Source organism: Phodopus roborovskii, unplaced genomic scaffold (genome assembly GCF_943737965.1).
Source record: "Phodopus roborovskii unplaced genomic scaffold, PHOROB, whole genome shotgun sequence".
Taxonomy (NCBI): domain Eukaryota; kingdom Metazoa; phylum Chordata; class Mammalia; order Rodentia; family Cricetidae; genus Phodopus; species Phodopus roborovskii.
The window spans coordinates 6,125,027-6,139,645 of NW_026126407.1; the positions used below are offsets into that span (position 1 = coordinate 6,125,027).

The following is a 14,619-nucleotide window of genomic DNA, read 5'->3' on the forward strand; positions in this document are numbered from 1 at the left end:
GTGTGCACCACATTCACCCAATTTAATTGTAAGCTCTTTGTAGCCTGGAACCATCCCACTACTTGAACAACATGTTGGGATTGCTGAGAAGAGAGCTCACCATCTAGCAAGAGATGGCCCTGAATGATCTTTAAAAAATTTAAAGCCTTTATTTTAGGCATAGGGAATTTTGCTTGTGGGTTTGTCTGGATATGATGTGTGTCTGGTTCCCCTAGAGGCATGAAGAGAATGTTGTGTCCTTTGGAACTGGAGTACAGATGGTAGTTAGCCATCATGTGGGTGCTGAGAATCAAACCTAGGTCCTCTAGAAGAGCTGCCAGTGCTCTTAACTATTGAGCCATCTCTCCAGGCCCTGAATGATTTTTAAGAGCAGCAAGGAATCAGACAAGAGAATCAGGTCTCTCTGGCTTGGTTGTTAGGGACAGCATCTTAGAAGTATGATGCTTCAGTTTAACACCACAGAGTAAGTAGGAGTTGCTCAGGCAGAGTGGCGGAAGCTGTATTTTGATTCTTTTTCTTGACAGAGGGTCTCATTATGACACTCAGACTGCCTTGTGCTTACTGTATCTTCCTGTTTCAACCTCTCAAGTGCAGGCAGAATGGGCATGTGCTACCATGCCAGGATAAGGAGAGAACATTTTCTTTAACTTTTTAAAAGATTTATTTGATGTGTATGGATATTTTGTCTACGTGTATGTATGTGTACCACCTGTATGCCTGGTGCCACAGAGATCAAAAGAGGGCATCGGAGCCCCTGGATCAGATATTTGTGGATTCTGGGAATTGAACCCAGGTTCAATAAGTGCTCTTAACCACTGAGGGTAGAACATTTTAGCCAGCTATATCAACCCATGCAAAAGTTCAGAGCAGCAGGAAGGAGCATGCAGGTCCACAGGGTTGGCAGGCCATGAAAATAGTAATGGGGAGGGGGGTTAGGGTTGTAGCTCAGTGGAAGAACACCTCAGCATGCACAAGACACAGAGCTTGGTCCCTTACATCACAAAAAGTTAGAGAGAGAGAGAGAGAGAGAGAGAGAGAGAGAGAGAGAGAGAGAACAATGCACTGTCTCTAGAGAGTGGCATAAGTGTGCCTTAGATGGAGAGGGGTGGCATGTTAGAGTTATCCTACATCATGTTGTCTGTGGCTTTGAGGTGCAGGGAGACTTTCATCAGAGCCTCAGTTCTATGATGTCAGCCTAATGAGCCCAGGCAGCTCAAACCACCGGACCCTTTACAACTTGCACCGACCTTTGCTACCTGCCACACTCTCTCTTGCTCCCCCCCCCCACGAGGGTCTCTGGGTCATGTGTGTTGTTCTCTCATATAAGCATCAAATTATGCGTGTGTGATTGAGCTGAGAAGCCTAGAATGGGGTATGGAGAGGAAATTCCGAGTCACGGCGTTCTGTAATGAGAAGCTGAAGTGTAAGAGATGCATAACCAGGAACAGTTCCTGAGCAGAGAGCATGGCTGGGCTGAGCCAGCCCCTTCCACATTAAGAACAACAGGGTGGGACTGAGATGGGTGGTCTTGTGGTTTCTCAGTGATCGTCTTTGGGCTCCTGAGGATCTGCCAACCTGTCTGCTCCCTTCCAGGGTAGTGGTGACCCAGAGGGGGGGGTGATTGGGTGCAGATGTATGTGCAGGGACAACCTTGAGCACTGTAACCCCTTGTAGAAGTGGCCTGGTCTAGGCCAACCCCTCTCTCAACCATTTCATTTATAAAGATGATGTTGGGTCAACAAGATGTAAACTCAGTAGGTAAAAGAGCTTGCCGGCCAGCCTGATAGCTTGGGTTGGATCTCCAGGACCCATCGGGTGGAAGGGAAAAATCCAGAGCTGGCTCTGCAAGTTGGCCCCTGGCCCATTTGTGTTTTGTCAGGGAAGACACCAAAGGCAGCATTATGGGGAAAAGAAAGTGTGCTTTGGAGTGTGCCAAGGAGCCATTCTCTTTCTGCTAACCTTGGAGTTAACATTAAGGACAGGTGTTCCTTTGACATTGCTGGCTTCTGCCCATTGAATGCTTTGCTCCTTCCCATTTTAAAAATAGTTTGGTACAGCAATGGCAGCTACTCCCCTCCCAACTAAGAGCTACTGTCTTGTGATGAAAGAATAAGGTTATGTTCAGCTGTGTCTCAAGCCCCTGTAGCTAGTCAGCAGGGAGGTAAGGAAGCCTCATTTAAGATGTTACTAGAGGAGCTGGAGAGGTGCCTTATCAGTTAAGAGCACTTGCTGCTCCTTCAGAAGACCTGAGTTCAATTTCCAGCACCCAGCTTACTCCTCATTAGTATAGTGGTGAGTATTTCCACCTGTCAGTCCCCCAAACACACATGTTGCAAGGCTTACAACTGCCTATGAACTCCCAGCTCCAAAGGAATGTGTTATTTGTGAAGCCCTACATACATGTGCACCTAACACCACAGATACTTAAGTATACACATAAGTAAAAATAAAAATTACTCTTTAAAAAGATGTTACTGGAGGATTTGTCCTAAGGGAGTGTACTGTGCTTACACAACTTCTGTTCCTCTTGGCTTTCCCTGACTCTTTGCTCACAATGGTAACCTGTAGCCCTAGATAGTCTGGTGGAAAAGTTGAGATTTGAGCCCAAGTCCTTGGAGGTTGCCTATCTAGAACACCTCATGAGGCTGGAGTGCTACTGTGTTTGGCCATCAGATGGCGCCAGAGAGTCCTTCTGTGCAGCAGGATAGTTGACTGCAAAGAGAACTTACCTTAAAAAGAGGAATGCTTAAAAAGATACCGCCACATATTCTCAGGCTGGACCCTTAAATCTATAGAATGAGACTCTACCATGGCAAGCACCACTGTCCAGGGATCAGCGGACTCTTTGTCTTTGCCTTTCTGGATGTTGATCCAGTCTCCTTGATGACTCTCAGTCCCTGCAACCACTCCTGAATCTAAGGGGACAGAATCTACCTGGAAGGTGGTGTCAAAGCTCCTGGCCAAGCGGTGGAGCTGGGGTGCATCTGCAGAAACGAATGAGAATGAGAGAGTGGAAAGCTTCAAGGCAGTGATGAGCACAGGAAGGCAGAGGGCTGAACTTGACTCTGCTTCTTTAGAGCAAGAAGATTGGAGCCTTTGAATTTGATCTCTGGGTTTTGGGGAGTTTGAGAATCCTTGTGCTTTCTTCAGCCAGCATCTTGCCAAATACCGATGGGTACTCAGAGGTAAGTAAATTCCCATGTTGACTCCTGGATGGTGAGGGCTGAAAATTGTGAGATGAGTGGTACGTTAGCTGGAGCTTGGGAAGGGACCCTCCTCAAATTGCATTTGATTAGCCTTATCTAAGCCAGCTGCTCTGCCATGATGCTGAATCTTTTTGGTACCTGGGGGTAGGGATAGGACCTGAGACGTGTGTATGGAGAGCCCCGTTGCTGTCTGTTCTTGGGTATTGTCCTGATAGTGATATGTGGAAAGCATCAAGAGTGTGAATGTAGTTCTCTGGGGATCAGTCTACTTCTTATCAAGCGCACAGCTCTTTCCCATGACTAGCTGATGTAAAACTTCTGCAGAGAGGGTTTGGGGTAGGGAGGGGGCTTGGAGGTAGTTTCTGTTGTCCATAGATCTCACTGTCTTCTGCAAAAGCCAGGAGGCTGGCAAAGGGGGCAGGTAGGAAGTAGCTTTCTCCTTGAGAGGCAACTCATGAGAGGCCTGGCCTGCGGAATTTTCTTCTTAAATCACATTTACATTTATTCATTCAATTATTGTATCATGTGTTTGTGTGCACTCACTAATATGAGTGGCACAGTACTTATATGGAAGTCAGGAGAGATCAGAGGACAACTTGTAGGAAGTCTGCTGCCTACTGTGTGAGTCCCAAGGATCAAACTCAGGTTCAGGTTCTGAGGCTTGGTAGTTAAAAAAAAATAAAAACAGGAATTTTCTTCTTCCCAGACCTCAGAACTGAAGGTGGATTTTGGGAACAGTAAATGTTGCTTTGTTTACTCTACCAAGGAAAAGGAAATGAACCAGGGAGTAAAAAGAGGCTACTAGCCAGGCATGGTGACACACACCTAAATCCCAGCACTTCCCTGTGAATTTGAGCCCAGCCTGACCAGCTAGGGCTACATGGTAAGACTCTAGCTCAAAAAAAAAAAAAAAAAAAAAAAAAAAAAAAAGACAGAAAACCCAACAACACACATATTCAAACAAACAACAAAAAACTCACCTGGAAAACAGAAAACCAGCCTACCCTGGGATCTTTTGGGAATCAGAGTTCACAGTCTTCAGAGCTAATAAGAGAGTTGGAGGTCAAGTACCTGACCTAGCTGGTGCCACATTATGCACCAACCAAGGTTAGAAAAGCTTGCGCCTGGCCTTAGGCATATAAGCAGAGTGTTAGGGATCTGGCCTATCAGGCTGTCATTGAATTGCTTTCCAGCTTGTCTGCAGGGTCATCTGACCTGTAGTAGATGTGGTTTTCTTTGGGAAACAGTTCTCTGTTTGCTTACTTATTGGTGGCCCCTGGGAGTTCTGGAATGACACCATCTTACCTTTTCATGTGGCTTCTTCTTCCCTGGGCTCAACTCTTCTGTTTATTCATTGTTCATTCATAGGCAGGTACAGCTCTGCACCCGTGGACTCTGGGTTCAGGCTTGATTTATTTTCAAGCGCCACCACCTGCTGGCTGGCCGGTGGCTTGGCCTTTCTGCGCTTCTGTTTCTTTGTCTATGAAATGGAACCAATAGTAGCACCCATCTTGCATGCTTACTTCAAGGGTTAGGCCAGAAGAAGTTTGTGAAGCACACAGAACAGTACCTGGCAGTTAAAGATCAATCTCTGCTGGCTGCCATTAATTTCTATGTGCACTTCAATAACCTGTTTTTTATCTTATGTGTATGAGTGTTTTGCCTTCATGTATATCTGTGCATTATGTATGTGCCTAGTGCCTGCAGAAGCCAAAAGAAGGTGTCAGATACCCTGGAACTGAGGTTACAGATGGTTGTGAGGCAGCATGTAGATGCTGGGAATCAAACTTGGGTCCTTTGGAAGACTAACCATCTCTCCACCACTTCCACCCTCCAATATACTTTTTTTTTTTTTTTTAAAGACAGGATCGGAATTGCAAGTGTGCATGCGCTGCTACACCTGGCTAAATGTGCATTTTTGAGTGCCAGTCGGCTGAGCTTTTGGCAAAAGCCTGTGTGCATGAGGCCACATTGCTGTAATAACTAACATTTTTTTGGAGGTTTACATACTCAGATGCTCCCTGCATGGCCCCAGCAACAGAGATTCTTTGTTTTTGCCAGCAGTGACCCCTTGGTAATCAAACAGAGACTTCTGGGCCCTTCTGTGGTGCACAGTGACACACTGTATTGCTAACACAAGAAGGGAAGAAATGTGGAGATACCTAGTTTGTTGTAGGTAACATCACCCTGTTTGCATCCTGGCCAAGTGGTTGGTAGATGTGAGAGCTGGTTGTTAGAGAGGCAATAAGGGAGAACTGTTGGTCTTCAGAATGAGGTATGTGTCTTTTTCACTCGGCCCCTCAACACCAGCACTACACTCAAGGCTGTGTGAGTAACCTTACATCCTCTGATGAGGGAGGAGCAGGTAGATTACCATGGAGATGGGGGCGGGGTTTGTACTGAATGCTGACTCAGTGCCTTGGGGTGAAACCTGTATCTGTACATCAGGCACTTAGCTGAACCAAGGAAGTCTGTCCACAAGGATACCTCCCTGCTGCTCTGACAGATTGGGGCTGATTGCTGGGGTTAAGAGCACTTTAGGATAGCAGGCCTTGGGCAAACTACAGAGGATGCCTCTTTAACTCCTTAGTTCCCAGAGTGTGTATTGAGTAAGGATTTCCCCCATCCTTTCCCTGCCCTCAGTGCCTGTTGATCTAACTGGAGGCATTTGTTACACTCTCAAGTCAGCCAGGTGGTCCAAAGTCTCATCCGCTTGTCTCTGTAAATATTGTTAGAATCAGGCAGTGTGGTGGGATTCTTCAGGTAACCACCCTTCCCCAAGACCATAAATAGGTCAGAAGTGGTTGGTGCGTGACAAAACTTTTCCTGAAGAGACCCAGATAGGGAGCCCACGACAAAGCAACGTACAAATGAAAGGATCAGTGTCTGCACTAGACGCCGTAACACCAAGGTCTCAGTTAAAAGGAAATGTATTTGCCCCAAAGGGACGAAGGGGAGGGAATAAGAGACAAAGGGAGGAGGAAAAGGGATGTTTGCCCCAGAGGGACAGAGACTGCCTCTGGAAAGAGAGGAAACGGATGTGCCTGTATGCAAATGGCAATTTATAAAAGTAAAAGGGGGGAACCCTGTCTTAGGATGAGCTGTTTAATTTTGATGGGGCATGTTAATTAGGGTAGTAGTCAAAAGGGTCTTTCAATTGCTAGGCTTTCATACTTTGATAACAGGACCTTGGTAGTCAGCCTCAGGAGGAGGAAGTGGCCAAATAAGGGAATAGACCTTGGTGGCAGCTTTAGGAATGTAATCCAACAGTTTTTAGCATGGCAGAGGGAAAGGGAGAAGGCCAACAAGGCTTGCCAGAGCCATGTTTGCCATGCTCGGGCCTATTAGGGCCCTTCAGTGGATACCACCAAAATCCAACTTGGTGATCCACTGAGTTTTATTGGGGTTACTTACAGGAGCAGAAATGACTGAAAAGATAGGCTCATCACTGCAACGGGGGTGACAGCTCACAAAAAAACTGGGAAACCTGGAGCACACTGCACAGCCTTCAGGAAGCGCAAAAGGATGAAGTGTCCTTTATAAATAACTGTTCTGAACCATCTTCTAGGCATCTGATGGTCCGAGTCTTCTCTGCAGCTCAGTTTCCCTTCTTCTTTCTGAGGGGAATTTGCAGTTCTTATTTCTTACACTGTCAGGGAGGGGCCTAGTGAATCTAGCCAGTTTCTGGAACCTCCTGAAGCTGTTTGTTTACCTTCCTGCTTAAGGAGCTTCCTAGCAGGATGGTATGTTTCAGTCTTGGAGGGTAGGCAGATAGATGGTCATGGGCTTCCTAGCAGACGGTCTTGAACTCATGGACCAAGAAAAATTTCCAGGGTCCTTCGGTGCCTCAGATTAACAGCTAGCCGACAGTGAGGTGGCATGTGTAGGATCCCAGCCCACACTATGTGCTTGGGTCACTGAGCTGGGCCCTAGTGTTCTCATCTGGAAAATTCAGAAAACTGAGCTAAGAGCTGGGTCCGGTAGCACAGGCCTCTAGTCCCAGCTTTGGAAACCTCTAAATTGCATCCCCCCCCCCAATACACACACACCTCCTCTAACAAGGCCACACCCTTCAGTCCTCCTCAAACAGTTCCAAGGATGGAGGATCAGATATTCAAATATATGAACCTACAGGTGCCATACTCATTCAAACCTTCACACTATCTCAAAAGGTAAAAAGAGAGCTGGAGATACAGCTTTGGGGTAGAGTGCATGAGTACTGAGGTCCTGGGGTCAGTTCCTATTGTGCAAAAAGAAAGTGGGGACAGGGAGAAAGGAGGATAGGAAAGGAAGGAGTCAAAAGTATCATTGATGTCCCTAGGAGACCATCCTTGTGGGGGGAAAATAACTCTTAAGATCCAAGACAGAAACAGCAAGTGTTCAATGTCAGATATATTAGCATTATAGTCAGCAAAACTGTCTCTGTATCCTACATTGTATTGTGGAGGGGACAATCCTGGGCAAGATTGACAGAATGTAGAATAAAGCAAACTGTGACAACACTAGGGAAGGCAACTATAACATCTTTGTTAGGGGGGAATACACTGAAAATAGCTTGTTCAAGTCTTCGTAGATAAAAACGTTAAATGTATGCAAATGTATTTTTGTGACTCACATAGGAACATATATCCATGGCCTCCCTCCCCACAGTCAGCTCCGGATATGGAGATGTAGGGCTGTGACTAGCAGGAAAATTCCTGTGGTGTAGTAAGAAGGCCTGAGCTGCCTTGATATTCTGGGGAGGGGTTAGTTTGTAGCTGATAGCTATACCCAGGTATGTTTTCCCATTCTCATGGGTTCTGTGCCTTCAGAAAGTCATGTACAAGAATAAGGAATGCCCTTGTCTTTTCCGCTCCTCTGTCTGCTTCCTCAGAGAGCCTGCATGCTCCCTCTTCCATCCCGGAACTCTATTTCTGGATAGTCTCAATAGAGATGCACCGCCCTCTCTCTTGCCATGCTCCAGGTGCCGACTTTGGCCCTCCCAATCTTATACACCAGTCAGGACTGTGGGAGGCAACAGTTGAACAGGGGAGGGCCAGCAAAGCCACAGACTAGATGCTTGGGTTAGGACTTGGGTCATGAGAGCTGAATGGGTACAGGAGGGTCTCCATGTGCTGCCGCAGGCACCTGTAGTTCCCCTCCCCCACAGAGCATCTACCCTTGAACCTCCCAGAGGTCCAGAGGCTCTATCCTGTGCTCTTCTTGGCAGCTATGGAGGTCTGTGTCTAGACAGATGGGCACAAGTTTCCTTATGAGCAAAGGTCTGCTTCTACCCTTCAAGACTATATACCAGTGCATGTTTGGGATAAGGAAGAGCCCTCCCCTGTGTTCTGTGGGTACTGTCAATACTGCCTTCCATAGAGGTCATAGGGGAGCTTAACTCTTTGTAGACCTCTGTATTCCTGGAGTCCAAGAAGGTTTTGCTAAGCTGTCTGAAGATGGGATGGGATGGGATGGGATGGGAACTGATCCCTTAGTAGAAACGCTACTACTATCCTAGTATATGAAAGGTCTAATCCAGGTCCTTCTCTGTGAATTTGGAAACAAGCTTCCACCTCTACTGTCCTGGACCACCCTAGACTGAGTCTCTTTTAGTCTAGTTCTGTTTCCAAGTCACTTGGCCCAAGGAGATCTGTGTACCTAATCTATGGGAAATTTTCCATGGGCCCCATATCTTAACAGCCCCACCCCCGACAATTATTTTGTGCTGTTGAGGTCACTATTAAGAATTTTGTTTGTTTAAGGCTCTGTTCTTTGAAACATCTGACCCCTATCTTCCTTCAACTCCTAATGTGATTGTGCACACATGGCAGGCCTGCACTGAGGCCAGGGGTCGCCAAAGGGCTCCTGGAGGGACTGGGAGAGCCTGGGACCTCTATACACCAGTTTGTCTCACTGCCTCAAGGGGGCACATGTGAGAGATGGTTCTTCCTCCTATGCCAATGTTTGACCCTGATCCCTGCGGTCCTGCTTTACTTAAACCACCTACCCCTGGTGTGAGGCAGGAACTGATGAGCTCTAAGGTCAAGGGTGTTTGAATAGATGGGCTCTTTAAGCCCCTGGGTGGCCCAGCTTTCCAGTGGGGTGCAGGACATTAACCCAGTCCACCCTGCTGTCTACACTTGTCTAGGGGTGTGGCCTGGCAACTGTACCAGCACCAAAATCCTGCTTAGAGATCCTGGGGTGGCAGGTGATGTCACCCCTGCGGGCCCATAGGTTTTCCTAGCCTGCGGGTTGCCAGAATTTCTGCTGAGCCCAATCGGAGGAGGAGGGGAGCCTCTGGCCCTGCGCCGCCTCCTGGAGACCCCGCAGGAGCTCTGTGCGCCGGCTGGAGGCCGTCCGTGGGGCTGCGGGCTGCTCTCACACCCCACCAGCCCTCTGCGGCTTGGGGGTGGGCGCGCTGAGCTTCTCACCGATTGGCTGATGCCTCCGCCCCCCGCCCCGGGCGCAGCGCAGCCCCGGGGAAGTTGGTAGTTGGCGCGCGGGCTGCGGGGCCGCGGCTCCCAGATCCGCAGCGTGTCCGCTGCGACCGCAAGGCAACGGCACACTGGACTCCCGGGGGTGCTTCCCCGCCCTCACCTCGGCAGCTCGGCTTGCTCCTCCCTGCTACCTGTTTCCCTGGCGCTCTCTTCTCCACCCTGAGCTCTGCAACTTCGGCCTCCGAGTCTGGCCACCCCTCCTGGCACCCCGCCCGCCGGCGCCCTCCCTCCTTTGTTGTGCGATGAGGGTCGGGTTTCCCATCTGACCAAGGAGCCTCTGCCGAGCCGAGCAGCGGGCATGGAGCCGCTTAGCCACCGGGGCCTGCCGCGCCTCTCTTGGATCGACACCCTCTACAGCAGTACGTGTGCGCGTGGGCCGGGGGGTGGGTGGGTGGGAGCGAGATTGTGAGGCATCTCAGGATCCCTAATGCCCTCGGGGTCCTAGGTGAGTCCAGGCACTGGCGAGGGTTTGCGGGCATGGTCTTCTAGGTGTCAGCCAGGCAGGAGAAGCAGTGGTGTGGGGTCCTTAATGCAGACTTCAGGGGCGGGGGGGGGCTTGAACAGACCGGGCGGGGGGAATTGTGCCACCCCTCCCACCTGTTGTGTAACCCAACACTCCAGCGCTCTGGGAGTGGGGAGCGCCCTTTTCAGGGCCTTCTGGATTGGCAGCTTTTCTCCCCACATTGAAGCAGAAAGGCCATTTTGGGAAAAGTCTTTGGCGCTCTAGTTTACTACCTCAGGGACATTCTGAAGCTGATGTGTGATAAGGGTAGATGATGGGATCAGGTTGGAAGAGAGACTGACTGTAGGTACGGATCTCTGTGGGGGCCATTTGGATGAAAGAGCCAACCCCCTAGCTCAGCAGTCTTTCTTGCCAGCCTCATCGCCACCCCCATTATCATCACTTCCATCACCACCCCCCAGAAAAGCAAATGAAGGAAAAAAAAAAAACCCTCTGGTACTCCACCCCCTCGCTCCCAAATCAGCTGCGATCATGTGATTGCTCTTGCACAGCCTGGGGGATGTGTAGTTGATCACTGGGGCTTACTCAGACGGGAACCATTTTCCCCCGCCCCCCACCTGACTCCTTGCCTTAGGTGGCACTGCCATGTCGTTCCCCTCCCTCGCCTCCAACTCATTGACATTCTGTGGTGTAAGAAGGTGGTCCTGCTGGCCTCCAAGGAAGACGGTGAATTTTGTGCTATCATGTGGAAATGCTGGGAACCCTCCCACTCTCTCTTAGCATACTCCTGCCCTGAGGCAGGTGGTGACTATGAACATTAGATACCATGGAACAGGGATATTTTGAAGGGTTAACCTAACCTGGCTTGAGTTCTTTAATGGTCACATTCCAGAGGTGGAGGAGATGATGTTTTGAGCCTGAAGATCTTGCCTTGGTGTCTCTGCATTACCCAACAGCCAGCTCTGCCCTCTGCAGCCCTCTGGGTCCAACCTCTGCCTTCTGTTTCCTGGGTCCAGTCTCTGCCCTCTGCTCTCTCTAGGTTCTGTACTCGTGGTATCTTCTCTCCAGCCTCTTATCCCAGTTTCCTACCCTCCTTCCAGGAGCTCTCCTATTGATGGTTCATTCCGCTTTGGGTTTTCAACATCAAAGAGGCAAATCTGGTTCCCCTGGGTGTCTATCCTGGCCAAACCCAGCCAGTCCATCTGCTCTTTTCCAGTAAAGGCCAGCATCATTGGGTGAAGGTCAGGGCTCACAGCTGTGTGGCGTGTGTGTACACATGTGTTTGTGCAAAAGGGGACACACATCTGTTCAGAGGCCCGATGCAGATCAGCTCCTGACTCAAAAGGACGGATTAGTGACCTCTGCTTAGCTGAGTGCTTACAAATGACAGTCATAACAATGCCTCATATTCATCTGCTGCTTATTCTCTTGGATATTTCTGGCTCTCTGCAAAACACACTCCTGGTGTCCTTATTTCCTAAAGCACAGAATCATATGGAAAGCAATTTGTGGTTTTTCTCTCTATTACTAGACCTAATTCTATACATCGATCATCCAGATCCCTACCACCCAGCCCCAGTCTGGAGTTAAGAGGTAAAATTGCCTTGAGAATTCCTGACTAGGGGAATGTCAGAGTAAGGAATTAGGCCAAGAGCCTCTTTGGGGGTGCTCTATAAACCACTCTGATAGGCTGGCACCTGAGCTATCCAATCCATTGTAAGGTCCTGGGATGGCTGGAGGGGGAGGTGGTGGGCAGGGATACTAACTTTGGCATAGTGCATGGTGCTACTGGTTCACTTTCTGTGATGGCTTATTTGAGAGCCTGTAGCAGAAGGCTTCCTGGGAAGATTCTATGCAGTCATATTTGGGCTGTTAGCCATCAAGTTTTCTTTTTGACAAGAAGCTAAGTTAAACAAATACCCAGGCTGTCATTTGCCTGGCAGCATGGCTCTGTGGCTCCCAGGGAAGTTCCTCTGCCTGCTGTGAAAGCTTTTTGCTTACCAAGCTCACAGGTTCCCCCCACAAATGCTACGTCCAAGAATTGTAAATGGGGCACAAATGGCATCCAATGTGACTCCTTAGACATGTGAAGCAATTCAGTGGTAGATGCTCAATGTGAGTGATGTTCATGTGTGTGAGTGATGTTCGTGTAAGAGTACCCACAGCCTTTCCAGGTTATTCAGAGTGTTCCAAGTGCTAGGTACTTTCTATATCCTATTTCCAAACCTCATAACCCTGGACTCTCTCACAGATTAGAAAAGGGCAGAAGATGAGAAAACTGAAATCATTTACTCAGTCACATAGCTGATAAGGACAGAAGGGAATACAGATCATCCCCTGGCCAATGAGGATGACTCAAGTGCCTCCCAGATATGTTTGAGCTTACCCAAGGCCCTAAGCCGTCATGCAGTTGGGGATACCTGCCTCTTTAGTTCTCTCTTCAGATATTTTCCCTGAAATGATCCAGCAGGGTAAGTGGCTTTGATAACTCTGATACCATGTTCTGTATATGGGCCAGCCTGGTTTTGGAGCCTGTGCCAAGTTGACTGAGGCTGTCTGTAAAGCTAGTGGTTATATACTCCTGTCACACTAACCACCAATCCCTTCCTCACAAACTTTGTGTTATTGGAGTCCTTGGCCTCTTCTTTCTGGTGGCAGCAGCTGTGCCAGAAGGAGGGTGTCCACTTCATCACAGGCTGATGGTCCCTTGGAAAGGTGGTAGCAGCAAATCCCCTCTGCTTATAATTGGAGTCCTGAATGCCTGGGTCATGGAGATTTGTTAGGCACAAGGAAAAAAGTGGTAGATCACAGCTGTCAATGTGACCTGGGACTGATTGGGACAGGATTCTTGGCCCTGAGAGCCCAAAGTGGCAGCTAAGGGCTACAGCCACCTCGGGTTCCTGCTTCTTTACTTCTCATTTTCTGTATGGATATAATGTTGCCAGCTCCTTCCCCAATGCTTTGTCTTGATTCTTCTCGTGTGGCTGGAATGAGTCTCTCTGTGGGCTTTTCCTCTTTGTCATAATTCCTTTATGTCTTTTCCTCAGTCACCTTTTCCACTAGACACTTCCTACCCTCTCTACCATACCATGGATGTAATCTGGACTAAATTAAATTCTGTGAAGAAACACAAACCTAAGGTTACTCTGAAAGTCTGCCTGTCTCTCCCAAGTAGAGGCAGCCCTCCAAGCAGATCTGGGCTGAGACACATATGTGCACCAGGCAGGCCCATCATTTAGCTCCTCTTCAGATGGGAAATCTTCAAATATGTGCTCTAGATTTAATGAGAAGGGAGGCACAGGGCTGCATTTCAAGTCTCTTCTTTTGCTATTTTCGCTTCCTTTATCCCAAGCAATTCAGTACAGATCTCAAACATACATACCCTACTGAGCCAAGCAGAAGCCTATGCTTTCTTGGACTCCATAGAAGGCAGAACATGACCATCTGTGGTTACAAGAAACCTGCCTTATGGAATTAGCATTCCAATAACATTCAAAGACTAATTAGTCTCATGTCCCTTACAGACTCAGCCTGTATGCCAGGTGCTATGAGGATACAAACCCATCTCAGGTCATTTTGGGTCCATCTCAGTGTCTTAGCCTAGTCCTATGTTTGCTTTGTACCTTACCAAGCCACTAGCACCGAGTTTAATCAGAGTAGTCTCAGAGGTAGGACCCACAGAGTAATTATATCATCTGCTCAATAAAACTTTTTATTGTGACCATTGCTGTTATTTGGAAAAAGGAAGGAATGATGGGAACATTGGTGGAGAATTAGCTAGAAGATACTTCTTGGGTATGGATTAGATGGTGGGGAGGATGCTGAGAAAATGCATTTTGCCTTTGTCATGGGGGCAGGATGGGATGCTTAGGATGTTCTCTGAGGTATGATATATTTCCTGGGATGATTCTGTACCTTCTTGTGCCCACTCCTCTGTGAAATAATATCTCTCAGGGATGTCCTTTGGACCAGTTAGTTAATGTCTGTTAACATTTTTGAAGACGAGGTACAGTATTGAATCATAGTCTCGCCATGTAACAGGTTCTGTGAGAGCCTTACATCTGAGGAGAAGCTGAGGGAACTGATAGGAACAGGGCATAAGCCCTCAGTAGTTTTTGGTGGTGAGTTTGAGAGGGAGCAGATATTTCCCCCTGGTTTTGTTTTGTTTTGTTTGTTTTGGCTCCTTTGACTTCTGACTCCACCAGAAATCCCAGAAACACATTATCTGGCCCATTCATGAGTTTCCTGGCATGTGTATTTGGTAATTGTAGTAGCGTGTAGTGAATTTGGAGACCCCCCAGGGGAGTGCTGTGCTTTGCCAGGGCCTGTGATTGGAAGACTTCTCTGCTGTGTTTGTGTTGCAGCTGTTTGACTCAGCTTCAGCCTTGTGGGGAAAATCTGGAGCTAGACTTCAGATCGGTCCGGGATGATCCTGATCCCTTTACCTTAGGTGAGGTTTTTGGGTGTGGTG

At 48.3% G+C, this 14,619-nt stretch overlaps 1 protein-coding gene across 2 annotated transcripts in view; it reads left to right on the forward strand.

Annotated features, from left to right (window-relative positions):
• The window catches only part of Abr (ABR activator of RhoGEF and GTPase), a 199,350-nt gene that overhangs the window by 43,727 nt on the left and 141,004 nt on the right, over positions 1 to 14,619 (forward strand). Inside the window, exon 1 of one of the 2 annotated variants that reach the window (XM_051179960.1) lies at positions 9,668 to 10,044. The exons of the other annotated variant lie outside the window; for it this stretch is intronic. Coding sequence (XP_051035917.1) covers positions 9,984 to 10,044 — 61 coding nt within the window. The 5' untranslated portion in view covers positions 9,668 to 9,983. Of the gene's footprint in view, positions 1 to 9,667; positions 10,045 to 14,619 lie in introns of those variants that run through there. 2 annotated transcript variants of the gene reach the window in all.